The sequence below is a fragment of the Xylona heveae genome, assembly GCF_001619985.1.
Source record: "Xylona heveae TC161 unplaced genomic scaffold L228scaffold_4, whole genome shotgun sequence".
NCBI classification, from domain to species: domain Eukaryota; kingdom Fungi; phylum Ascomycota; class Xylonomycetes; order Xylonales; family Xylonaceae; genus Xylona; species Xylona heveae.
The window spans coordinates 1253037-1276480 of record NW_017264196.1 but is presented as its reverse complement, the minus strand read 5'-3'; the positions used below and the strand labels follow the sequence as shown (position 1 = coordinate 1276480).

The 23444-nt window shown below is 48.8% G+C and overlaps 10 protein-coding genes across 10 annotated transcripts; 5 read left to right on the top strand and 5 right to left on the bottom strand.

Moving 5' to 3' along the window:
- Nucleotides 1-776: 776 nt before the first annotated feature.
- Nucleotides 777-2101, bottom strand: L228DRAFT_246309 (hypothetical protein). The gene has a single exon (XM_018332386.1). The coding sequence runs from the start codon at nucleotides 1692-1694 to the stop codon at nucleotides 1164-1166; it is 531 nt and encodes a 176-aa protein (XP_018189089.1). The 5' UTR covers nucleotides 1695-2101; the 3' UTR covers nucleotides 777-1163.
- L228DRAFT_246307 (hypothetical protein) lies at nucleotides 1626-2327 on the bottom strand. Its single transcript, XM_018332385.1, has 2 exons — nucleotides 1829-2327; nucleotides 1626-1769 (listed from the first exon to the last, which is right to left on the bottom strand). The coding sequence occupies exon 1, from the start codon at nucleotides 2113-2115 to the stop codon at nucleotides 1927-1929; it is 189 nt and encodes a 62-aa protein (XP_018189088.1). The 5' UTR covers nucleotides 2116-2327; the 3' UTR covers nucleotides 1626-1769; nucleotides 1829-1926.
- Nucleotides 2328-2568: 241 nt separating this feature from the next.
- On the top strand, nucleotides 2569-4465 carry L228DRAFT_246306 (hypothetical protein). Its single transcript, XM_018332384.1, has one exon. It carries the CDS (start codon nucleotides 2848-2850, stop codon nucleotides 4132-4134), a length of 1287 nt encoding a protein of 428 aa, XP_018189087.1. The 5' UTR covers nucleotides 2569-2847; the 3' UTR covers nucleotides 4135-4465.
- Nucleotides 4466-5106: 641 nt separating this feature from the next.
- On the top strand, nucleotides 5107-6829 carry L228DRAFT_246305 (hypothetical protein). The gene is made up of 7 exons (XM_018332383.1): nucleotides 5107-5393; nucleotides 5444-5530; nucleotides 5585-5662; nucleotides 5718-5828; nucleotides 5881-5940; nucleotides 6018-6278; nucleotides 6334-6829. Exons 1-7 carry the CDS (start codon nucleotides 5304-5306, stop codon nucleotides 6418-6420), a joined length of 774 nt encoding a protein of 257 aa, XP_018189086.1. The 5' UTR covers nucleotides 5107-5303; the 3' UTR covers nucleotides 6421-6829.
- Nucleotides 6830-6912: 83 nt separating this feature from the next.
- On the bottom strand, nucleotides 6913-10037 carry L228DRAFT_260344 (cryptochrome-2). Its single transcript, XM_018334254.1, has 3 exons — nucleotides 9403-10037; nucleotides 8732-9038; nucleotides 6913-8605 (listed from the first exon to the last, which is right to left on the bottom strand). Exons 1-3 carry the CDS (start codon nucleotides 9576-9578, stop codon nucleotides 7058-7060), a joined length of 2031 nt encoding a protein of 676 aa, XP_018189085.1. The 5' UTR covers nucleotides 9579-10037; the 3' UTR covers nucleotides 6913-7057.
- A 134-nt stretch (nucleotides 10038-10171) lies between these two features.
- L228DRAFT_282249 (vacuolar sorting receptor) lies at nucleotides 10172-11934 on the bottom strand. The gene is made up of 4 exons (XM_018335978.1): nucleotides 11296-11934; nucleotides 10860-11213; nucleotides 10636-10762; nucleotides 10172-10566 (listed from the first exon to the last, which is right to left on the bottom strand). The coding sequence occupies exons 1-4, from the start codon at nucleotides 11652-11654 to the stop codon at nucleotides 10411-10413; spliced, it is 996 nt and encodes a 331-aa protein (XP_018189084.1). The 5' UTR covers nucleotides 11655-11934; the 3' UTR covers nucleotides 10172-10410.
- Nucleotides 11935-12672: 738 nt separating this feature from the next.
- On the top strand, nucleotides 12673-14746 carry L228DRAFT_246303 (Delta(14)-sterol reductase). Its single transcript, XM_018332382.1, has 3 exons — nucleotides 12673-12931; nucleotides 12999-13303; nucleotides 13360-14746. Exons 1-3 carry the CDS (start codon nucleotides 12855-12857, stop codon nucleotides 14478-14480), a joined length of 1503 nt encoding a protein of 500 aa, XP_018189083.1. The 5' UTR covers nucleotides 12673-12854; the 3' UTR covers nucleotides 14481-14746.
- Nucleotides 14747-14767: 21 nt separating this feature from the next.
- L228DRAFT_118171 (hypothetical protein) lies at nucleotides 14768-15355 on the top strand. Its single transcript, XM_018328968.1, has one exon. It carries the CDS (start codon nucleotides 14829-14831, stop codon nucleotides 15273-15275), a length of 447 nt encoding a protein of 148 aa, XP_018189082.1. The 5' UTR covers nucleotides 14768-14828; the 3' UTR covers nucleotides 15276-15355.
- A 620-nt stretch (nucleotides 15356-15975) lies between these two features.
- L228DRAFT_238085 (mitochondrial carrier) lies at nucleotides 15976-17693 on the top strand (the record flags this gene model as incomplete). The annotated part of the gene is made up of 6 exons (XM_018330997.1): nucleotides 15976-16032; nucleotides 16277-16298; nucleotides 16436-16512; nucleotides 16756-17001; nucleotides 17064-17441; nucleotides 17508-17693. The coding sequence occupies 6 exons, from the start codon at nucleotides 15976-15978 to the stop codon at nucleotides 17691-17693; spliced, it is 966 nt and encodes a 321-aa protein (XP_018189081.1).
- Nucleotides 17694-18538: 845 nt separating this feature from the next.
- L228DRAFT_118154 (hypothetical protein) lies at nucleotides 18539-22734 on the bottom strand. Its single transcript, XM_018328967.1, has 3 exons — nucleotides 22561-22734; nucleotides 21352-22480; nucleotides 18539-21270 (listed from the first exon to the last, which is right to left on the bottom strand). Exons 2-3 carry the CDS (start codon nucleotides 22368-22370, stop codon nucleotides 18960-18962), a joined length of 3330 nt encoding a protein of 1109 aa, XP_018189080.1. The 5' UTR covers nucleotides 22371-22480; nucleotides 22561-22734; the 3' UTR covers nucleotides 18539-18959.
- Nucleotides 22735-23444: the final 710 nt, after the last annotated feature.

Genomic DNA, 23444 nt, shown 5'->3' with positions numbered 1-23444 from the left:
AGCTTAGGTAAACAGGCATTTGGCTTTTTACTATCCCGGCACTCGGCTTGCGCCGAACTCTTTGTTTCTATTTTGAAATGGGTACACGGTTGATCACCTTGGCTAAGCTTTTCCTCAGCTGTTATTCTACGAGCTGCGCGGAGTTGGGCTTCGTTATCGATACGGCCTGATCCTTTGCACAGTCTTCAAGCAATCCAGCCCAAATTACGCGCACGGTGACAGAAGTGTACCTAAGGTGAAACCAGCGCCGGATACCCTCGGCATTTTCAACTTTCAGAACCTGTCCATCGTCTACGTTAACGACGCAGATGCACACGTGACGCTTTTGTTTCATCGCTCCAAGCCCGAGTCTGTGCAGTGTTTGAATCCACAATGACGCAACATGTCTAGAGAGCTGTACCTGAAATTACCATTGCCCTCAAACTTATTGCCGTCATATACCTTTGTACGGCTGACGTAAATCAGAAGGCCAGATGTTGCAGAAACGAGGCTCCTACTACTTTGATCCTGCGGCGAAGTGGGCCTGCGTTGCAGGTACCCATCTTTTCCCTTCAGCTGGACAGGGATCCGAGGCGACAGTCTTCCTTGTTCTGGAATGTCTTCCGTTGCGGGTACGGCTGATTCAGCCGGCTACGTCCGCTGCTACTCTCCTAGTGCCACGAGTGCGTGAAATTGCCCAGTGACTCGTGATTGACCATTTTTATTACAAGCAGTAAAGATATCGGAGACTGTTCGCATTTGAATATGCCCTTGATAAAATTTGAGGATATGTAATTCTCGTATAGAGCCTTATTTTTCAGGTGACGTCTCGTCATTCTCCATTACGGTTTTTTTGTTTTTTTTTTTCTTGATTAAAAATCCGTTTTTTGACTGCTGATTTTTATCTGACGTATTCTTCTCGATTTTTTCTACCGTTCATTAAGTGAAATTTAAAAGGATAATAAGAGTAAGTTTGTGTGATCAAGCTTGTCATATGCTTTGCATCACTTATGAACACAGTATAACAAGACGTGGAGATGCCAATCTACAGCACCGAAGCTCGGTAAAGATTTAGGCTGACTATACCAAAATCCCGAGGTCATTTTAGCCATGCTTAACTGCAAACCCTTCACTTTCTCATATACAGTTTCCTATGTTCAATTTGCTCTTCCGGCCTCAGATCTTCACTGACCCGCCTTGAGTGACTTGAAGGATTCCGTGGTTTGCTTGATCGCCATCTCGACCGGCAATCGTTCCATGCTGCTCGCCCCATAGAAGCCTTGAACACCTTTTGTCCGACTCAAGACATATTCGGCATCCTGAACTTCAGCAATGGGACCACCATGACAGAGGACAATGATTTCAGGATTGATCTTGACCGCTTCATCTCTGATATCCTGGATTAACTTGACACAGTCATCCAATGATGAAGCTGTCGTCGCGCCGATTGAGCCGGCTGTCGTGAGCCCCATATGAGCCACAAGGAGGTCAGCCCCAGCGTGTGCCATACGCTTGGCTTCATCAACATTGAAAACGTAAGGAGTAGTCAACAGGCCCAGTTCATGAGCAAGTTTGACCATCTTGACTTCCTCATCGTAACCCATGCCCGTCTCTTCGAGGTTCTGTCTAAACTTGCCATCGATCAGACCGACGGTTGGAAAATTCTGGACGCCACAAAAGCCGAGTTCTTTGAGCTGTTTGAGGAAATGAGGCATCGAGCGGAACGGATCACTCGCGCATACTCCAGCAAGAACTGGAGCATTCTGTACAATTGGCAGCACTTCTCCGGCCTGCGCAAAGTTCGCTCGTTAGAAGGTCCTAATACTAACTGGAAGATGATAATATTCACCATTTCAAGAACTACACCATTCGCATCTCCGTACGGCATCAAGCCCGCCAGCGATCCACGCCCCGCCATACGATACCGACCTGAGTTATAGACAATTATCAAATCCGCTCCACCCTTTTCGATGAACTTGGCAGACAAGCCAATTCCTGTGAAAGTGTCAGCGGAGGACCGCGTGCAGCTTCTCTGCCTCTGTTCCGACCTGCACCAGCACCAACAATGACTTTGCCCTCTGCAATTGTTCGCTTCAATTTATCGAGAACATCTTTACGGTCCGTTGGTCGCGGCATGTTGACGATCTTCACCTCACTGTATAGGCGGAAATTGGTAGACCAAGATAATTATTTGGGAAAGGAGTTATCCAGAAATTGTATTGTATAAGTCAGAAGCGTTTCTTCAATCTCTCAAACTGCATGAGAAGAAATTTAATACTACGCTAATCAGCGGGCCATCAAATTAATTAGTGTCTATGGTGTAAGGTTCTCATAAGTGGAAGAATTTCCCCTCCTCTGTGATGTAAACGATCTGGCAACCATGGGTGCTGGTGGGGGCTTCTCTTCCGGACGGGAACCCCCAGTTCGCTTGACTCCGTCCCATAGGCGCTTCGGGTATGGTTTACCCGTACTTTAGCAACCCACCGAGGCCACCACGGCAAAGTCTCCGTCAAAGTGATGCACACTGCAAGGATATGATTCACGCTGGTCCAATGATGACCGCCATGCATCTGCTCGAAAAACCCCGCTCGTGCCTTCTCTTCATGATCAAGACTTGAACATCGATCTGCGGTATCATGTAGGTGATCGATTTGCCTGTGTTTCTGGCATGATGGGTCTTTGCTCTGGTCTCTATCCACCGATCACCACGATCGTATCCAGGGTGTAAACTGTGTCCAACTAGATCCATGATCCTCAGGTGTGTTGGATGAATATAAGTTGGTATCAATTTTTTGAAGTTTGTTATACCACTTATGTTCCATTTCATGTGCAGCTCTCTCTCCCAAACCAACTCGTGCTTGTCCCATCATGGCTCATACAACAGTTGCCCTGCTCGGCACTTGCGATACCAAATTAGAGGAGCTTCTTTACCTCCGCTCCGAAATTCTTCGAAGCCAGAATCTGAGGGTGATACTAATTGACGTTGGAAATAAATCGTGTGAGCATTCTGCTATTAACATCAGTCATGGCGATCTCATCTCTCGCTACTCAACTTCAGCGGAGGCAGGCTTCACTAAGAAGCCGGAAGACAACACACGCGCAGACATGGTCAGGCTGATCTCCACCTGTGCATCATCTTGCGTCAGAGAGCTCTTCCATTCTTCCTCCATCTCTGGCATCATATCGATTGGAGGATCTAGCGGAACATCTTTGGTGGCGACTGTTATGCGGGACAGCCTCCCAATCGGCTTCCCAAAGCTAATTGTCTCAACGATGGCCAGTGGGGATATCAGTACCTTTGTCGGCGAAACAGATATCTCTATGATGTACAGTGTTGTTGATATCGCTGGCTCGAATTCGATTCTTCACAAAATTTTGTCAAATGCCGCCGGAGCTATTACCGGCATGTCGCTGAGTTACCAAGCTCACAAGGAGGGTAACAACACCGGCGTCAAAGAGAAAAAGAAAGTCCGGGTTGGTGTGACCATGTTCGGTGTAACGACACCCTGTGTTGATGAAATACGACGTCATCTTGAAGCTCATCATGGCTATGAAGTTTACGTCTTCCATGCCACGGGCGCTGGTGGCAGAGCAATGGAACGCCTGGTTAGAGAGAACCTATTAGACGCCATTCTCGACCTTACCACGAGCGAAATACCGGATGAGATTGTCGGTGGCGTACTCACTGCTGGTCCAAATCGTCTCGAAGCGGCAGCCAAAGCCGGGATCCCACAGGTTGTGAGCGTAGGAGCCTGTGATATGGTCAATTTTGGTCCCAGAGGGAGCCTTCCACAGCGATTTGCTCATCGTAATATCTATGAGCATAATCCTTCAGTCACCCTGGTTAGGACTTCTGAGGATGAGTGCAGAAAAATTGGAGCTTTTATTTCGGAAAAGCTGAGGGAAAATGTGAAATCACCCCAACTGGTGCAGGTATGGCTTCCGACCGGTGGTATAAGCATGATAGAGAGTCCTGGAGGGCCTTATCATGACAGCGCTGCCGATGAGGCACTGTTCACTGCCATTGAGAAGGGCCTAGAAGAAAGCGGTATTGGGGTGAAAAGGGATCAAAGATATATCAACGACCCATCTTTTGCTGTGGATATAGCGGAACAGCTGGTAGAATTTGTGAAACGTTCCGAAGGAAGGCAGTAATTCCTTGGAAGAAAATTATCTGTCGTCGGGAGGAAAGAAGTCTCGAAGACTTCGACATTTTGCGATGGTATTTTTTAGTGGCAGCAGAAATTCTCTTACTTGCCAGCCTCACAACGCATGTCCGAAAGGAAAAGCAACAAGCAAATGGAACTGTTGCGGTCGATTGGTACGGATACCAGCCTGAAGCTTATCGTGTATATACGGCTCTGGCCACCCAGAAAGCAATGAAGTTATTCCACTGATCTCTATACTCGATGACAGCAAACAGACATCATGCCATAGTTAGTCCCATCCGCATAATTTAATCATGTACGTCCAAGTCTATCGGTCCATCGCCATATATGTCTTTTATCTGCTTCTTACAGCAGCATTCGCCATTAAGGTGTGTCACTCGTCCGTTATTTTTCAATGCTAGATCGAGCTTTCAATCGTTGCTGACTATGGTTTCTGAAACGAGTACCAAATCTCTAAGGGCCTAGCAAGGATGCTCTCGCTTTCACTTTGCTGGTAATATTTGTCCTGCTGATCTGAGAGCAATGATAATATTGTAGACAGCTAGTTGGTGTAATGGTCCTTCTTTTATATTCCGAGCTTGAGTCCTTGCCTCTGCCGGAAGGGTATCTTTCAGTGGCCTGAGCTAAACTGGTTTTATCTTGCACAAAAGGACACTTAACGATTTCTACTGAAGAGGCTGCTCAATTGGCTGTACTGGCGGATACCAGCCAAAAGTATCTCGGAAATATCTCGTGCTTCCTCATTTCGAGAGTCAAATGAAAGACTCTGCGGTGGGTCGGGGACCCCAGCATCAAACTCATGGGTACCCGGCCATCAGTGATAGATTGTATCTGGTGTTCACTTCATATTTCGAACATGATATGTTTCTTATCCATACGATGTTATTGCTCAATAATCATATCAGATTCCCAAGTCCCTAGAGATTACCCAGCTGCTCCTTGATCTTCAGTCTTAACCGATTGTTTTTCTGGTTTGTTGTCTTTTATGCCCTCTTGTTTTCTTCTCCTTCCCTGCATTTGTTTTGTCTTGGTAATCTTCCCAATTTTCTCACTCCGCTGAATCATCTCCTGTTCTTTGTGCTTATCAGTACCATCTTGTCTTAAGACACTTTGCTTTCTACTGAACACCCTCTCAGTATCGTTACTGCTACATTAATGGCATCCTCAAGCACTTTCTCGAGCGCCGCTCTTGAGCGTGCTCAGGCTCGCTTGATCCGCATAAAACAGATCCTCTCCTCTATGGAGGTGAGTAGGACTTGTCCTTCTGCATCCTCAGCTCTTCTAATATATATCAGCTGCCTTCGTTCCCGGTCCATCTTAAATCCAATCCTCGGAAATCCTACGGGCGTCGCAATGCCGTGTCCCACATGGCACGACCATTGGTAAGGGATATTAAATCCGGTCCTGCAATTGTAAATGAGACTGAGCTCTTCTAGGATAGTGTAGAAAGGTGCCTTGAGAGAGCTCGTCGACTTCTTGAGCTACTCTCAAACTCACCTAAAACTACTGCTCCGGTTTGACTTCTTTCAAAAATTCGCAGGATGACCGCTAGACTAATATTCGAAATAGACAAAGATCAATACGACTATTCTGAACACCGCAGATAAAGATCGAAAGACCAGCGAGCAATACACGGGGACTCGTCGTGTCCTCAGGACCAGATTAAATGAGCCAGTCAAAGTAAGGACGACATCATCTAAGGCGGCGTGGATTGGCTCTAATTACTCCTTAGGCATTTTGGGATTCTACTCGACCAACTCGGCCTCCAGCTTTTAAGGATTCGCAAGCACTGGTGAGTCCTCATTGAACCCTGAGCTTTAATCCCTACTTTTCCGAGGCAGGCTTTACTGATTCCGTTCTTGTTGATAGGCCAGATGGCAAACGAGTGATGCGCTTCTTAGGAGGTGCCGGGAAATTCAGACAAGGGACTACGGATCACGCACTCGATGCCGGCCATCTAAGGAGATACGCCCCTTGACCACCAGATGTCTCGGAGCAATCAACCCGTTTCAGGGACTCTTGCCCTCATCACCTCCCTCATCGCGTCCAGCTTTGCGCAGTTGCCTGAAAAAGACAATTGTCGTTCAGTCTACTGGAGAGCTGGGTAAAAGAGGAGGTGTGGTAAAGAGTGTAAAGACTTCATCCCCATTAACATCTTATTGTTCTATCTAACCTTGAATTACAGGTTACATTTGCCGAAATGGAGCAAGTCCGCTGGTTTTACAAAGCAGGACGCGCGAATGGATACATTCCCAGGGACAATGCGGCATAGCCAGATGTTGCTCGTGTCTATGTGGGGAGCAAGAAATTTACGGATAGTATCATATCGCAACCACATGTTCTTCACCAGATAGCCGACGCTAAATATCTCATCGAAGATTCAGAAGGTTATTTAGGTGCGATGAGGCTTTAAAGTTGGCCAACAGCATAGACTTGAAAGAAGGAAAGACCAAATCTGAAAAATCTGAAAGTGGGCCAAAAGGAAGAGAAGGAGGTTACATTGTAAATGAAATTGGAAATCTTAAGCGTTGGTTTGACTTATTCGTTTTATGTTTTTTGTTTTATTTTATTTTCTCTTTGGCCATTGGATTGATGGAGAATTAAAAGCGAAAGGAATTTCGGAAATTGCCTCGCATAAACGCTTTTTCTGAAATAAGAGACGTTCTGCATAGATTGACCCCTGAGGCGAGGGCGCTTTTGTATCTAGGTGATAATAGACTCGAAAAATAGTATTAACCATTTCTATCAAGCTATGGCACATGCTCCAGGGAGAATGTTGGGCTGTTAAAACCACATCCAACTTGATTTTGGCATCACTCGGCTGGTACCCTTTTATTATAGTATCCGCGATATTAATTTAAAATACATCGATTGATAGTTCCTCTAGGACCCTATGGGCCTTGTGACTATCACGTCTTCGTCCTTTTCACGTGTCCGTCTAAAGTCCCTTGTCCGTGTTCCTTTCTCTTCCTACCCACCGGCGAATGGTCCTTTTCGTGAAGACCTTCATGGCCTTCCGCATCATGCACAAACTCGCCGTGGGCATCAGCATCATGCATCGCCTCAACATCTGCCGTGCTCGTCGGCCCTTCGGCTTCATCGGGAAACAGGTCTCTCCACGTCCCGTCTAGGACCTTTTGATCATTCCCGTAGAGCCCAACCCGATACGCATTCTTCAGCGCATTGATGCACGTCGTTCTGCGGCTAGGGAAGTCAAACATGGGCTTTGGGTAAATATTCATAGACTCCTTCTCCTTCTTCTCGTCGCCATTTTGGGCGCCATTCGCTTCGTGCTTTTCGGCTACTATTTCCTTTTTCCACGGAGACAAATCCAGCTCTCCATCTTCTCCCTCCTCGTCGATGCTCTTGATCAGGCATCCCGCGGCTTTCTGGTCCGCTATGGGAGCCTTCCACGGCTCATAGATATACTTTGCCGGGAAATTTGCCAACTCGGGAACATATTTCCGCACGAAGGCGCCGTCTTTGTCCCATTTCTGCGGAAAGCTAATTGGGGAATAACACCGATAAAACTGCGCATAGAATGCCGTGCACGACAGCCATTGCCAGTTCCCAATATTACATGCGGGTTCATGGTCAATGAGCCATTCCTCGAATACTGCAGCGCCGCGCTCCCAATCGACGTAGCATCCGCCCCGCGTCAGGAAACAGGCCACTGCGTGTCGTCCGAGGTGGTGGATCCACCCTTCCTGCCGCAACTGGCGCATCAATGCATCGATCCAAGGGAAGCCCGTGCATCCGTACTTCCATCGCTGAAACCAAGTCTCTGCTGTGCTGGAGTCGATGCTGTACTCGACTCCTCCGCCACCGCCGCCGTCGCGGACGACAAGTCCCGTGTCCTCGTTGACTTTGGATGGCAAGTGCCACGGCACGGACCGACAAGAAGGGTTCCCGTACGCTTGTCCGAATTTGTGTCCCAGCGCGGCTTGCGCGCCAAAATACATGTCTCGGAATAATAACTGTCCCGTGAGACTCGTAGGTGGATGGCTTGCCGTGCCCTGCTTGAAGTTGTCTACGACGTCCTGCGCGCGCCAGTAGAATTCGCGACAACTGAGTGATCCAAAGTGTAAATGGGGACTTAGCAGAGTCGTTGATTGCGGTTCGAACGCGGTCGGCGCGGTTGATGGCTTTTCAAATGTCGCTGTGTATTTTGTGTTGGAAATGATCTTGTCCAGCGCTGCCAGCGCGGCGGTCTCTCCGCCATGGTGCGGCGTGGTTGAGGGTTTGAGACCAAGTTCGTCGTATGTAGGCACGGAGAAATCGCCCTGAGGTCCTGCAAGATGGGCGTAGGATTGGTCCGAGCTGTTGCGCTGCGGGGCGTTGATGTCGGGCTCAGAGGAAGGATGGTCCTGCTTGAAGTTAAGGCTGGTGTCGCCTGGGTCGGGGAGGGACGCAGGTGCGGGAATGGGGCGTGGGATTTGTCCAATTTGCTCGCCAGCCTGGAATGGGATGCAATAATTAGTATATGAGATGCATGGTGGTTTGAGAAGTAAATAGGACAAGGTAGGAAGAGAAAGAAGTTGGACAAAGAGATGAATAAACTGGAGAAAAAGAGAGAAGCGAACCTTTATAACTTGAGAAATAGACATGGTTGGTTTACCATGATTTTGCTTGACAAGCTCATCTGGATCATACAGCGTGCGGCCAACTTTTGTGATGACTTGGACGCCGGCCTTCTTGGCTATTTCCGTGACTTCGTTGTCGCGGTCCCGAGCGTACGCATCGGTATCTTTTTCGAATACGAGATGAGAGATATTCCATGCTTTGAAAAGCTTGGGGAATAGTGTTGTAGGACTTTCTCGTATGACGAAAAGCTTGGACTTTTTATTCAGCTTTGTAATTGATGCTGAAAGATCAGACTGACAGTCCAGTCTATGAGATTGTTAGAAGTGTGTCAGAAAGAGGAGAGTATACTCTTCAACAGAGCAGGAAATACAAGAAATCTATGTGTCTGTGCTTAATACAGACTTCAATATACACTGGGGAGAAGAAACAGCAGACGAGAAAGAGCAGGGGTGATATGTTTTCCCAATATCGTCATGAAGTAGCACCAATAGCAGATCGTACTTGGTTCAGGATCTTTCTGATTTAAAAAGAGAAAAGTACGCGACACATATAAAACTTAAGAGACAGCAATGAAGAATAACCACAGCGGAGCAATGCCCTAGATAAAATACAGACGCAGGAAGAAAGACGAGAAGCCGTAACACGACAACCAGGATATATCAAAACTTACAAAAACTGCCATCGATTCGGGCCTACTCGTGCCCGGTACACATAATGCGGATCCCAAGTCCAGATGGGATACAGACATTCTGGCTCAAGATCCAGCGCGGCCTTGAGGGCCGGAGAGTCATGAAGACGCAAATCAGTTCGGAACCAATATATAACGCGAGGCTTAGGCTTAGTCATAGTGGCTGCGGTATCGGTAGAGAAATTGGAGTTTTTTTTTGGACATAAAATATAACAAATTTCATGTATCCTCCCTTGGATTCGCCAGTAGGATATATCTCAAAATTGGCAGTCCGGAGCAAGTAAAGAGAGTCAAGAAAGCCGTGTGCGTTGAGTAATCTGTCCTTTCGAAGCAGTCCCAACTAGAACTTGGTATTAGAAATTCAACAAAATTCGGGTCTCCTGCTCACGAAAAAAACACAAGGACATTAGATTGATGGGAAGTCAAGAAAAGTTGGAGGTCGTATGGTTGCAGTCGAGCTTAGGGTCATTATATATATTTTTGTCCCGGCGCCGAGTCCTGTTTACAAAATGCATAGCCATGACGACCTATACGTGTAGAAAGATTACGAGAAGAGTTTAACGCTTGATCTCGGGATAGGTCGTCCTAGGAAATCATCACATCGCCCTGCCGTAGAGTCTAACAGTATTGATGATGTCGTCGATTTCCGGCCCGAAACCTTGCCAAAACGTCCTGCGCTACTCGAACCCATCCGCATACGGACTAGTCGCATCTCCGCCTAGAGCACGGAAGCTAAACCACAGATCGCGGAGCCCTTGTCACGTAATTGAACCCTAGCGCCAGAAAAGTTATTGATGATACAGATACAAATCATGTTAAAGGCACTCTGGTAGAATTATCCATGCCCTATTTTTCATAGTACTTGACTCGCGCTATATAGGAGGTGACGAATTATAGTCTATACGCTTCACCAAAGGATCGTGGGAAATATCAAGCCAAAACGCCACTATCAACCGCCCATGCCAAAATAAACATTATGATTGATTCAGTCTATTCGTCCCACTCCTCGTCCAATTGGTCAATCAGTCGATTCTCATCGTCTGTTCGGCCAGCCCTGCCTCGCGCATTACCGTTTGATACGCGGCTGTACCTTCGTCGCTTGGGCATGAAGCGGAGACAGGAAGAGAAGAGAATGACGAACATGTCCTGTTACGAAATAAACGTTAGAATCATGTAATAATACAGGCATTGAACTCGGTGGGCGCCTAGGCTTACCTTGATGAAGCTTGCAATGCCAGCCCACATGGAATAATTGGGCAGCTGTCGCCAGCCTCTTTGGTGCATCACCGTTCTCTGGTATACACATCCACCAACCAGATAGACTAAAACTGCGATGAGAACACTGCAAATGGCCATATTAGTCGCGTCATCTTCTCAAATGCGGTAATGTTGAATAATGCGGAGCACAGAGGTGCTGTCTCGTACGAGGGGCTGCTTACATTACTCCAAACACGCCGCCAGGACCCAAAGTCTGCTGCGCGTCGTTGACACCAGCGCATGCTGCTTGGGAGCGAACCTCAAAGAAATAAGCACAGTCGTCGGGCGAACCGACAAACGATACAACAGCTTTAGGAGCCAGCGGGTCTCGATCGCAGAGGAACGAGATTACAGTCGACTTTCTCCGAACATCTTTTGAAATATTGTCATCATCATCATCATCCTTCAACTTTCGCTTAGTGTCTTTGTCGAGAGTGCTGAGTGAATGAGAGAGACGCGGCGCCGGGCACGGGGATCCATCGGTATAATTCAGAACAAGCTTTCGGCCTCTGAAAATGGGGCTGGAGGACTGCTGGCTGCAGAAAACGTCAGTCATTGAGACATTGATATTGAGACCTGGGAGACTGCTTCAATGAATGAGAAAGCCGGCATACGTACCCAATGGAATAGGTCTTCCCATCCATCTTGTAAAACGCACTGACGTTCCTCCACAATGATTTCTCCACGCCAATAACATCCTTGAGGCCCTCCATTACGGGGGCGCAAACGTTCAGAGTGAAGTTAGCAGGATAATCGTAGCCCTTGGCATGCCAGCTTTCCGTTCTGTCATCCTTCTTCAATTTCTTTCCTGCCTTTGGCGGATACAATGATATGGGAGTCAGGTCGAAAAAAGAACCGCTGGTCGGCGACAGAACGGTACATGGCTTAATTGGCTTAGCCTTCTTCTCTTCAGAAGCGCCCCAGACTGTCGCATCGAAGGCAAACAGAGTCAGAGCGCAGATCTGGAGAAGACGCATTGTCCTAAGCTCTGAACCGGAGAGCGAGGCGGGACCGGACAGGGAAGCTCCCGAAGGCTACCAAATGGGATGAACCGTTTCCCGATCGGCAGTTTCAGGGGAGCTACGATATGAGTATTACGAAGCTCGCGGGTCGACTCGGTAGACGCGACGATCAGAACTCCACAAAAGCTCCAAGGCGCCAAGGAAATGTTCAGAGGGTGAAAATGAAGGTATTGACAAATAGATGCGACGTTGCGTTTTCACACCGGCGGGGGGGATGAAAGGCGACCGGGTTGATTGAATCCGAGCGTGTTTAAGGTTCCATGCAGGTCAGTCAGGGCAGCTCGACTGCCTGAGCCGAATCGATAAGTTAGGAGTAACTAGGAGTTGTGTACTGCATAAGTTAAGCACTACCATTTCACAATTTATGCAGTGCATAATTATCAGATTTTATGTCATGCTCATTTGTGCATTGCCTGCATTCAGTCCAAAGCAAACCACAAAGGTATCTCATTGCTCCAAATTAGTCCGAATTTTTTCATGGACGGAGATTCCGTTAGATTTGTAGGATCATGTTCCTGTTCCTCTGAAATAACATGTCACGGATGCACGTCATCACTGCTTCAGTACCGTACTAATCCGTAGATGACCCTTCCATTTGCTCCCTGCATCCACACCAATTGGTACAGCATCATATTTCGCGCTGAGGTGGCCGAAGATATATAAAAAAAGGATTTCTGCGATGCGCACAGAAGCAGATATCTCTTTGCTTCTACTTTTCCTTTTTATTTAATTCATAGTTTCGAAATTGCTCTGTTTAAGCTCTCAATAGTCATATGCGACGGCTTGAACTTCCTTCCCCACATCGTCTCCGTCAAGCCAATAGACGCTTACGCAAAGTGTCCGACCATTTCTGCCCGGCTGGGCCCTGGCCTACCTCGTCCCTACCGGACTGCCATCCTCCGACCCAGCGTTCATATCGTCTGATTATTTGAGAACACATTCTATTTTTTATTTTCGTGCACTATATATCTCCAGAAAATTTAAGGCAGGGAAAAGGGAAAGAGTCCCAGCAGGTACTTACCTACGTAGTACTTGGTCTGGTGCTGGAGAACCTAAGCTCAGGCGAGACGAAGATATAATTTCGCCTATTTTTTGTCTCCTATAGCCTCACGCGTTTTAAACGTGTCGTTGCTGTCAACAACATTAATATCAGCCATGCCGAGTCCTAAATCCAAAAGTACGGCTACGCCAGCCGCTTCGGCTTCTTCTCATGGTTATGAATTTGGTGGCCCGTGAGTTCAACTTTCCTAACGATGTCCTATTTTTTTTTTAGCTGATAATCTGATCTTGTGATATTAGGCTCGGGGCCTTCGGTATAACCTTTGGTTTGCCTATTTTATGTTATGCCATGTCCTTTTTATGTAACGATGTATCCGGCTGCCCTGTACCGTCACTCCTCCATCCTTCCACCTTGACCTGGGCGAAGCTCAAGGACGAAATTGGTTGGCCTCGAGGAGGCGTCTTCGCATTAGCGAGCGCCAAAGGGACGCTCGCCGTCCTTGGCTACTATTTCGCCCTCATCGTTCTGCAAGCTGTGCTGCCAGGCCAGGTCGCTGAAGGTGTCCAGTTGAGTTCTGGAGGTCGGCTGAAGTACAGGCTCAATGGTAGACACATCCAACTCATGTTCCCACGTTGCCGCGCTAACGCAGAAACCTCCCAGCTTTTACTTCGGTCATGGCTATTATTGCCGTGGCTGCCGTTGGTACCCTCAAGCAAGGTTCCAACTTTGTTCTCTGGACTTTCATCTGGGACAACTACCGAGCCCTGCTGACAGCCAATATTGCCATTTCTTATGCGCTAGCATGGTTTGTCTACATACGCAGCTTCTCCATTAAGCGCGGCAATCCAGAGCACCGCGAGCTTGCCAATGGTGGCAAGACTGGAAACCTACTTTACGATTGGTTCATCGGGCGCGAGTTGAACCCGCGCGTGACAATCCCAGTCCTAGGCACCGTCGACATCAAGGAGTTTTGCGAACTTCGACCCGGATTGCTTGGTTGGATCCTGCTCGATTTGGCCTTCATCGCGCAACAATACAGGCGATATGGTTTCGCGACGGACAGCATTTTCTTGATCACGGGTTTCCAAGCTCTCTACGTTTTCGACGCCCTCTGGATGGAACCGGCTGTACTTACGACCATGGATATCACCACGGACGGTTTTGGATTTATGCTTGCCTTTGGTGACTTGGTCTGGGTTCCATTCATCTATTCTCTTCAATGCCGTTACTTGGCTGTACATCCTGTTCAGCTGGGCCTCTGGGGCACGCTGGGTGTGCTTGCTGTTCAGGGACTTGGCTATTCCATCTTCCGTGGCGCCAACAACGAGAAGAATCGTTTCCGCACCGATCCTAAAGATCCGAAAGTGGCCCATTTAAAATACATGGAGACCAAATCTGGCAGCAAACTCCTCATATCCGGTTGGTGGGGCGTTGCTCGTCACATCAATTATTTTGGTGACTGGGTGATGGCGTGGGCATGGTGTTTGCCGACGGGCATCGCTGGATACATGATCCAGAAAACGTCTGGGGATCCGCTCTCTGCCGGCAGCTCCGCGGCGGAAGGGTCCATCATCGGGGGCCAGCCGATCGGTGCGCAAGTGGTCCAGGGTGAAGCGCGGGGGTGGGGCATGATCGTGACCTACTTTTACGTCGCGTACTTTGGGGTGCTTCTTGTGCATCGCGAGATGCGTGATGAACAAAAGTGTAGACGGAAATACGGCAACGATTGGGACGAATATCGGAAAAAGGTCCCGTGGCGGATGATTCCCGGCGTGTACTGAGCTGAGAAGCAGTCACCGCCAGGAGGCGCTACACGCATATTATCTTGCGATATTTTGCCCGGCAACGTCACTGAAGAAACAAAGTCTTCGCCGCCGTGAGATGAACGGATTATTTTTGTCAAGCGGTCCACCCCAATATGACAAAACGTTGAGACTGGGGACCCCACAAAATACCTTGGACTCAAAGATTTTGGAGTGACATGGTTTTCGATTAAAATTCATATATAATTATCCAATTAGGCAATCAATAATTTGAATCAGGAGCGACTAAAAGTTTCTCAATGCTAACGTCAAGCTACTGCTCCTGTTCTCCGTACACTGGTAGATTTTGATGGCCATACTAAACGCATGCCAGCCCTTTTCTCTACAGGGCTCACAGAGGCGCCGCATGCTCCGAAGGGGAAATTGCGGCTTTCACAGGATCTGAAAGGCGGCCTTTTTTCCACCTGGTTCCTTTTTTTCTTCTTTCTTTGTGCCAGCTTCCGGGGTCGACGGGGGATCCTGGTTCGCTCAAATGGCAATCGGACGTCCCGATTGGGAAGACTGTTGTTTGCCACAGCAGGGCCGAGGCCAACAAAAGTAACGACGAAATGGGGGAGTCGGGCCAAAGGGCTTCTCCTTCTGGACGAAGTGTGGGTGCTCGGGCAAATTAAACAGAACTCTCTCCTTTTCCCCATCTCTGTCAGCGACGACGGTGTTTTGCTGGACCCACTTTATTGCCGCACGCCGCCAATTCCGGCAAACTGTCAGGTGTACAGTACTTCTCTGGGTACCTCGGCCAGGCATCACTTTTAGCCGAGACGAGCAAGTCTTTGGTCTCTACGCTTGCATGTATAAAGTACCTGTCGCTTTGAGCGTTTCATTATTCTCTTTTGGGTATGACGGCGGATGGAGAGGCTGGAGTAGACTGGTCGGGCCTATCTCGCAATTTTCTCTTCGACAGAAAGTACGTACTCCGACTCCTATTGGAGGCCGAAGGAAAGATTACTGTGTGGGATGGAAGTATCTCTTTGTCTCGACGTCCCTGGGTCGAGACGTCAAACAGGTATTGTAGAGGTAAGAAAGCCGTAGTGGATACTGTTGCCCGGGCGAGGAATCAATGTTCGGAAAAAGTCACGAAAACCCCGTCAAGACTTTCGCCGTCAGCGAGACGATTATGATGACAAGTCCTGATTGGTCAATGGTACACGAAGAGCCAAACCCCCTTGACGAAGATAAACCGGGCCTAGCCAGCCTTTTCCACCAATAAGAAGGGGTAATCCTGCACTAGTGGCCCTCCGTTCTCTCGTTGCTTGGGGCTGCTCCTTCCTTTTCTTCCTTCCGCGACCCGTCCCGGTTCACATCTTTTTCTTCTCTTCTTCATCCATCCTGTCCGACTCTTCAGTCCGACATCTTTTAAAAAGACTCCCTCGTCAGTCGTCTCAGACCTGACCCTATCAATTTCTTCTCCCCTCAATTCCTTTATTCTTCGTTCCGTCGAAGCACCATCGTCACAATGGCGCAGCAGGAAGGAGAGGTCGTTCAGGCCAAGAAGACCGTCCTGGGCATGCCCGTAAGTCAATTCGCTCATCCGCTTTACCCATCCGCATCGAATCGTTGAACCAATTACTACGCTCAACTTCATCTGCATCCATCTCATTGATTCTCTTCATTCGTCATTACTCAAACGTGATGGCCGAAATGAACTGGTTCATGGGTTGGGGAGATAGGAGACTGCTTTGAGTTTGTAGTGGACGTTGCGATCGCGGCGGAATTCATCTCGGTTGGATCGCTTGACTAACGAAATGATTCTCTAGGGATTCGTGGTCGACTTCATGAGTACGTCTTCATTTGCACCATGAGCGTTGGAATTTGCTCTCGTCCGCCTCTTGTCGGCAAAGACGAATTTGCATGCCTGGCGCCCGTGGCTGAGTCTGACAAGGCAAAATTTTTCGGTTACTGACTTATATTCGCAGTGGGTGGTGTTTCCGCCGCCGTCTCGAAGACCGCTGCCGCCCCCATTGAGCGTATTAAGCTCTTGGTCCAGAACCAGGTAAGAACACGACTCCATTCCCTTCCATTCGGATCCGATTGCATCTGCATGCATGGAAACTGCCGGATACCATTTATGTACTTTTGGCATCAAATTCCCTTTGAAAACGCTGCAAATTACCTCTACATGAAGAAGCTGTTTTGGGTTTTCCTTTTGGCCGGCCCAAAACCTCCTTTCGGTCGCTTAAATTGGATTCGCACCTCCCAAATGCCCGCAACACCGCTGACTGATGAATCTATATAGGATGAGATGATCAGGGCCGGTCGTCTCGACCGCAAGTACAACGGTATCGTCGACTGCTTCCGTCGTACTATTGCCGACGAGGGTCTCGTTTCCCTCTGGCGAGGCAACACTGCCAACGTCATCCGTTACTTCCCCACCCAGGCTCTTAACTTTGCCTTCCGTGACACCTACAAGTCCATGTTCGCTTACAAGAAGGAGCGTGATGGATACACCAAGTGGATGATGGGTAACCTTGCCTCTGGTGGTGTAAGTATCTGTTGCTCCGATTAAGTTTTGACCTGGAGCTCGAAGCTCACAATTTTACTTAGGCTGCTGGTGCCACTTCCCTCCTCTTCGTCTACTCTCTCGACTACGCCCGTACCCGTCTTGCCAACGACGCCAAGTCCGCCAAGGGTGGTGGTGACCGTCAGTTCAACGGTCTCGTCGACGTTTACAAGAAGACCCTCGCTTCCGACGGTATTGCCGGTCTCTACCGTGGTTTCGGTCCCTCCGTCCTTGGTATCGTCGTCTACCGTGGTCTCTACTTCGGTATCTACGACTCCGTCAAGCCCGTTGTTCTCGTTGGTCCTCTTGAGGGTAACTTCCTTGCCTCCTTCTTGCTCGGCTGGACTGTCACCACTGGTGCCGGTATCGCCTCCTACCCTCTTGACACCATCCGTCGTCGTATGATGATGACCTCTGGTGAGGTAAGTAACGAATATATGGTTCCATTCCTTTTCGTGTGACCCCAAGCTAACGCATCGGGATAATAGGCTGTCAAGTACAAGGGCTCTCTCGACGCTGCCCGCCAGATCATCGCCCAGGAGGGTACTGCTTCCCTCTTCAAGGGTGCTGGTGCTAACATCCTCCGTGGTGTCGCTGGTGCTGGTGTCCTGTCCATCTACGACCAGGTTCAGCTCCTGCTCTTCGGCAAGGCCTACAAGGGTGGCTCCGGATAAACGGTTCCATTTCTGTGATGGTCTAGCTGTGGAGGGTTTAGAAGGTGGTGTTGGTGGAGATGTAATTGTGGACAACACCAAGGATCGGGCAAGTCAAGAAATTGACGTGCTCGTGGATCCTTGTGATTGCTCTCTGTACTTTAGTAGCACCTTGAGCAAGAATTTTTCTTATTTCCTTTACTCCTTCAACCCCCCAGATGTATTTTTGTTGGCTTTGATGCAAATGGTACAACTGGTGTTTTGTTCAGACGGTCTGTCTATTACAAAAAGATTGCTTCCTCGTGATTTGGTGATTTTGATAATTGTGATGTCTTGTGTCATATCGTGTTCTCGTTTGCAATTGTGTCTTGTCATTGTCAAGTCTCCCAATTTTCGCTTTTGCAAATGACAAAGTCTGCGGGATTGCCCAGAATATGTTGTCCATTTACTACTTGTATTGTCCAGAATAGCCGATGTTGATACTCATGTTGATATAGCAATCTCATCCAATATCATGACAAACGGTAGTATAATAACCCAAGAAGTAATATAATACGTTGTAATAGAAGTGTATAATACATGTCACAATTGTTTTACAGCCATGTATCATTTAATTTACATTTTCAATCTCCAACTTCTTCCCTCGTTTCTCCTTTCCCCACCCTATTTCCCCTTATCCTCTTCCCCCTTCTTTGAAGCATCCCCTGCAAGTAGATATTAATAAGGAAACATCTCGTGCAGACTGAGAAGATCCTTGCTTTTCTCCAGCGACAAGTTGGGGGGAAACGGGGAGGAAATAGGAAGAAAGTGCAAGAAGTAAAGTGAAATAATCAAAGAAAATTAGGGTAGAAGGGGAGGAAAAAAAATAAAAGTAAACTGGTTGCCCAACCAAGAAAGCTCAAAAAGGGCACCAAAGCCAAAAATGAAAGAAACTACCACCGGAGTAAGGCGGGAAGCATAAGAAGAAGATGAAAAAGACCCGGAAATAGGTAGACGCTGGCTTACCACCCGAAACTTAACAAAGAAGGAACAAATCCCAAACGCACAAAAACACTCCGTATGGAAGAACAAATCAAGGGGGGACAGATTAGGATAAAATAAAAAGTAAAAGTGGAAAATCAGACATTTGTCGCAGACTAAGGAGACACCGACTCGACTCTTTTGTACGCCTGCTCCGGACATGTCAAGATTGAATGTAAATATAATTCAACAGTAGATTGGCCGAATCACTGCATCGAAGGATAGTATTCGCATAAAGTATAGAGAGGAGAAATGTGAACAACGTAATCATTCATGAGATTGATGCAGAGCAGGAGGAGGATGTTGCTGGTCCATCAGAAACGGTAGCATCATGGCATAATTGGCCAACCCGCCAGCCGATGTACCGGTGATATCGGGACCATTGCTGATCCCCCCGCCGGCGCCGGCGCCACCCCCAGCAGCACCGTTGATGTCGGGCGGATCCAAGTTGAACGGACCGAACCACGTATTTGTCGCTTCGTTGAGGTATCCGTCGTTAAGTGCGTTGACGTCCATGCCCCAGATGCTGACATCGGAAAGGCTGCCAAGGCCTGCGGTCGGCCCCGCGGCGCTCAAGGGATCAAAGCTTCCCCCGTAACTTGTGTAGCTTAAGCTGGGTGGTAAGCTCGGCTGCGGCTGCGAAGGCGGCGGCGGTTGCTGACTTGCATGAGGGGGAGGCTGTTGATGGTGTAGGTGATGCTGAAGCTGAGTGGAGATGTCTGGCTGGTGATGATAATTATTTTGTTGGAATATGTGTGGCTGCGACGGATGCCGGGGGGAAGGAAGTTGAGGCTGAGGCTCAGATTGGTACAGCTGTGGCGGAAGGGTGGTTTGCAGGGCAGTAGAACCAGAAACGGGCTGCGGCGCTGAGTATCGAGAAACCATGTCTGACACATTGTCGACCGGTTTCGGTAAGAGACCGCGGGTTGCGTGGGGTGGAGGAGGGGGCTCATGCTGTCCTCTGCTTGAGTCTCTGGGTGGTTGTTGTATTGAGGATGACGCCGATGCTTGTGCTTGCGCCTTTGGCGGCTGTAATTGCTGCTGCCGTGCCTTTCCTGTAGCTGCAGTTGCAGATCCGGCAGTCTTACTAGTTCTTTTACTTGATTTTCGTGCTCCTTGCTCGTTCGTTGATGTCTTCCGGGACTGTTCGCCTTTGGCGCCTGGAGGAGATACGCCGGCAAAGAAATCCTCAACCGTCTGAAGGCCAGGCCGTTGGCTAAGCACGCTGTCATCAACTTCTTTTTTGACATCCGGTGCAGGATTCTCAAAGGCAATTTCAGACACTCCATGAGGGTACCTATCGAACCAATCTCCATACTGGAAAACGCTTGAAGAATATGGCCTAGGCGAAGTACCCGCTCCTTTGTTCTTAAACGCCGCGTCTGCGTGCTGTTGATAGATATCCTTGAGGCTGTCAATCATGAAATAGAATACGCCCCAGTACCTTTTCATCTTGGATAAGTACTGCACATTGTGCGCAAGGTTCTCCTTTGACGAAGCTTCGAGCTGCTGATTCCGCGAGAAGACGCCGAGAATATGAATGGTGCTAGAGAAAAATGCAGCATATCCAACAAAGGGTGCAACAACATTATAGTCCATGGCTTCGTGGATCAGTGCTGAGACCTGGTTTGCGGCGGCAACCACACAACGCCCAATGTCATTCAAAAACCATTGCGGAGTGTCTTTAGGTGGCATGCCTCCAGTTGCCGCGGTCACGGCCGAGCGATTGACAAACAGTGCAGCCTGGTGTGAAATGATATGCATAAATATGAACTGATTCGCCAAACGCTCAGTGACATGTTTGTGGAGATTCTCAGGCGTATAATGCAACGATTGCGGTAGTGAGCGTTGGAAGTCTTCCACTCTAGCTTTGAGTACGTAAAACTTTGACTGGGGAGACCATGGAGGAAAAGGATCTACTTGCTTGCCGCCAAGGTTGACATATTGAATAACCTGGCCCCATATAGCGATAACACGGACAAGGTACGCAGCGACGCCCATACACTCGCCAAGGTTAATCTCAGTATTTTTACGTCCGTCGGACAACTTCGACTCAGTTGATGATCCATCTAGGGTTTCAGCCTGACCGGGTATTTCCATTTGATAGAGATTTTCCTTGATTGGAAGAGCAATTTTGAGGCAGTCCTCGTTGATAAACATTGGTCGTTCAGTGCCAGAGGAGTTGAATCGATCCATGACGAAACAAGCCCACATCGCTCGCCTTCGAGTCTCGCGTTCAGTGAGAGACAACTTGACCTTTGGACCTTGCTTGCGAGTTGGGTCATGATCCAAATCATGATGTAGCTGCAAGGCAAATGCCATTCTCTGGGCCATTCCACCCAGCATCCAGCTGCGACCGCCGTGGCAAGTACCAAATTCATGCAATCCTAGGATGATGTAGACTAAGAGGATCACAATGTTTGGCTCGTCGTATTGGCTTAGGCTGATTCTTCGTGCAACCTTGGCCCATTCGTCCCCTCGAAGAAAGGCTGGCTCCGAGTTTATTGAGGGATGCGTGGAGAATCTGGCAGATACGGCACAGACAGCAAGAACCAAAACGGGAGGCAGCGATCCAGCGCTAATTGTGTTAGTCAGTCATCAGATTGGAAGATTCGCCAGAAAAATAAGGAAAGAAAAATAAATCGAAATAGATACGAACCGGAGCTGGCGCATGTAGCTAGGCTTATGCAAGAGATAATAGGATTGACCATAGACAAAATCAAAGAATACCTCTGCCAGATGTTCCTGAATTTCCTTTGATGGAAGGTGTTCAGCTCCTTCAGAAAGAAGCCCAGAATCCTCAGAGTCTGCTCCCTTAGGCTGTGGACGTGACTGCGCAGTCGACAATGCCACAATACCATCGACTGGCTTTTGCGACGGATGAGGCCACGCGGCTAATTCGTCCTCAAAGGCTTCCTCGGCCGGTCGCTTCTTTCCTGCTGTGAGTCTGGATTGACCTCCGGGTAGCGGCCCCTTCAAGACTGCTCTTCCAATGCCTGACATTGCTCGAAACTCCTCTTTTGGAATGGTTTTAATCACTCGCTCCTCCATGCGCTTCAATCTCTTGTCCAGCATAGCCATGTAATCTGTACGCGGGGCTGCCTTGCGTGTGGTGACTTTATATACACAAGGAATGCGAGATCGCAAGCAGTGTTTGCACGCCGGCTTTTCGCCAGAGCAGCGAATCTTCTTGCGTCGACATGCGATGCATGCTAATGGTAGTCGTTTTCTATCTTTTCCAGCTTTCGTCTTCAATTCGCTCCACGGCGGGATAGTCGAAGATTTGTCGTCCTGATGGTCTACTGGTTTAGTCTGGTCGTTGCTGGACCGCGCGCCAATGCTTCCACCCGGTGACCTGGGGTGTTCTCCAGGCTGCCCTCCTCCTTCACCCCCTCCCGGATCCGCCGTCATCTTCCATCTATCGTGATCGCGCACACTAACAGGACTTCCTATGCCAGACGCGTCCGTACTCTCTGTCATATTTGCCTGGCCTGGCACGTTGATTATATTGCGCCGCTGTACATCGATTCCTTCCCAGCCACGTTTATTCCCGTCTTCCATGTGAACCGTCATTGGACCTTTTCCAAAAAGACCTGGACGCGCATGAAAAGCCTCCGACGAAGTATTAATTGTACCACTGAGGCTTGGAATCGCGAGCGGACTGTTGGGAAACGACATTGAAAAGTCCGAATGAGTAGAGCCAGTGCTCGGCGTGAGCGCATTTATCACATTTGTCGCTGGTAAATGCGGCGCCGTGTTCTCCGTCGCCGGTATGGGCTGACGATAGTCTGAAGCCATAATGGTGAGGTCATGGAGACGGTGCGGCGAAAACAATGAAGTCCGGTGCTGTTTTGGCAGTGAATCGTACCTGGCGGGAGTTGTTTTGGTCAATCTTGCTGTGCCCTCTCCTCATCGCCCCAGATTTGTGAACTATCTCGTTCTTTCTCTTCTGCTACCCCAAAGTTTGAGTGTAGGCGACAAATTGGCATCAGAGAGTGGCCTATGAAACCAAGCCCACGTTAGGCGGTCACAGTGGGAAACTGATAAAGTGCAATGACGTCCACTGGCGGAAGCGCGGTCCGAGGAGCCCCTCTAAGAGTTCTACGGCCGCAGGGTCTTCCACAGTTTCTTGCGCTCAGTTAACAAAAGCAATTACTGCCGCATGCAGTGGACATTTCGCATCAATCTGGATCACGTTTGAAATGATGAGTACTGGCTGTAGTGGGAGGTCATCAAGGCTCGCAATGCTAATCAGGACCAGCCCAGCAGTGCGACCAGCACGCACGAGGGCGGACTATTTTCCTAATGGGGAAACGGTACGCTTGCGATGAGAGACGGTCTCCTCTCGTGGTCACGAAGATCTAGATTTTGTGGAATAAACATTTTGGCCACATGGCTGACCACCTTGTTTCTTGCTGTTTCCGACTATTCTCCCCTGGCCACAATAACGGACTTGATTCGATCTTTTCGTAGCCTAGGGTCATCAATTCCAGGGTCAGCATCTGCATCAGGGTCGTGTCCCGCCGAACCAAGGGAGTAGTACAGAGGAATGGCGGGGAAGGGTTTACCGATGGAGATCAACTAAAGTCTGCTTCAACGTCCCCTAACGCCGCTTGGCCCTCTTTAAGCTCCTCTCGCGCGTCCTGCCGTTCAATGACCAAAGAGTCAGAGGCGCAGGCCGAGACGACTTCGAGTCCTAACAAGAGGACCCTAGAGATATCGACCTACCCACATCCGCACGGGATGGGACAA

Coding starts and splice junctions, on each gene's coding strand:
- L228DRAFT_246309 (XM_018332386.1), bottom strand. CDS start 1,694: ATGCCTCATTTCCTCAAACAGCTCAAAGAACTCGGCTTTTGTGGCGTC.
- L228DRAFT_246307 (XM_018332385.1), bottom strand. CDS start 2,115: ATGCCGCGACCAACGGACCGTAAAGATGTTCTCGATAAATTGAAGCGA.
- L228DRAFT_246306 (XM_018332384.1), top strand. CDS start 2,848: ATGGCTCATACAACAGTTGCCCTGCTCGGCACTTGCGATACCAAATTA.
- L228DRAFT_246305 (XM_018332383.1), top strand. CDS start 5,304: ATGGCATCCTCAAGCACTTTCTCGAGCGCCGCTCTTGAGCGTGCTCAG. Junction 5,829..5,880: donor GATTAAATGAGCCAGTCAAA/GTAAGGACGACA, acceptor ATTACTCCTTAG/GCATTTTGGGATTCTACTCG. Junction 5,941..6,017: donor TTAAGGATTCGCAAGCACTG/GTGAGTCCTCAT, acceptor TCTTGTTGATAG/GCCAGATGGCAAACGAGTGA.
- L228DRAFT_260344 (XM_018334254.1), bottom strand. CDS start 9,578: ATGACTAAGCCTAAGCCTCGCGTTATATATTGGTTCCGAACTGATTTG. Junction 9,039..9,402: donor CCGAATCGATGGCAGTTTTT/GTAAGTTTTGAT, acceptor ACAATCTCATAG/ACTGGACTGTCAGTCTGATC. Junction 8,606..8,731: donor CTATTTCTCAAGTTATAAAG/GTTCGCTTCTCT, acceptor ATCCCATTCCAG/GCTGGCGAGCAAATTGGACA.
- L228DRAFT_282249 (XM_018335978.1), bottom strand. CDS start 11,654: ATGCGTCTTCTCCAGATCTGCGCTCTGACTCTGTTTGCCTTCGATGCG. Junction 11,214..11,295: donor GGGAAGACCTATTCCATTGG/GTACGTATGCCG, acceptor CGTTTTCTGCAG/CCAGCAGTCCTCCAGCCCCA. Junction 10,567..10,635: donor GCATTGCAAGCTTCATCAAG/GTAAGCCTAGGC, acceptor ATTTCGTAACAG/GACATGTTCGTCATTCTCTT.
- L228DRAFT_246303 (XM_018332382.1), top strand. CDS start 12,855: ATGCCGAGTCCTAAATCCAAAAGTACGGCTACGCCAGCCGCTTCGGCT. Junction 12,932..12,998: donor GGTTATGAATTTGGTGGCCC/GTGAGTTCAACT, acceptor TTGTGATATTAG/GCTCGGGGCCTTCGGTATAA. Junction 13,304..13,359: donor GCTGAAGTACAGGCTCAATG/GTAGACACATCC, acceptor GAAACCTCCCAG/CTTTTACTTCGGTCATGGCT.
- L228DRAFT_118171 (XM_018328968.1), top strand. CDS start 14,829: ATGCCAGCCCTTTTCTCTACAGGGCTCACAGAGGCGCCGCATGCTCCG.
- L228DRAFT_118154 (XM_018328967.1), bottom strand. CDS start 22,370: ATGTCGTTTCCCAACAGTCCGCTCGCGATTCCAAGCCTCAGTGGTACA. Junction 21,271..21,351: donor AGCTACATGCGCCAGCTCCG/GTTCGTATCTAT, acceptor TAACACAATTAG/CGCTGGATCGCTGCCTCCCG.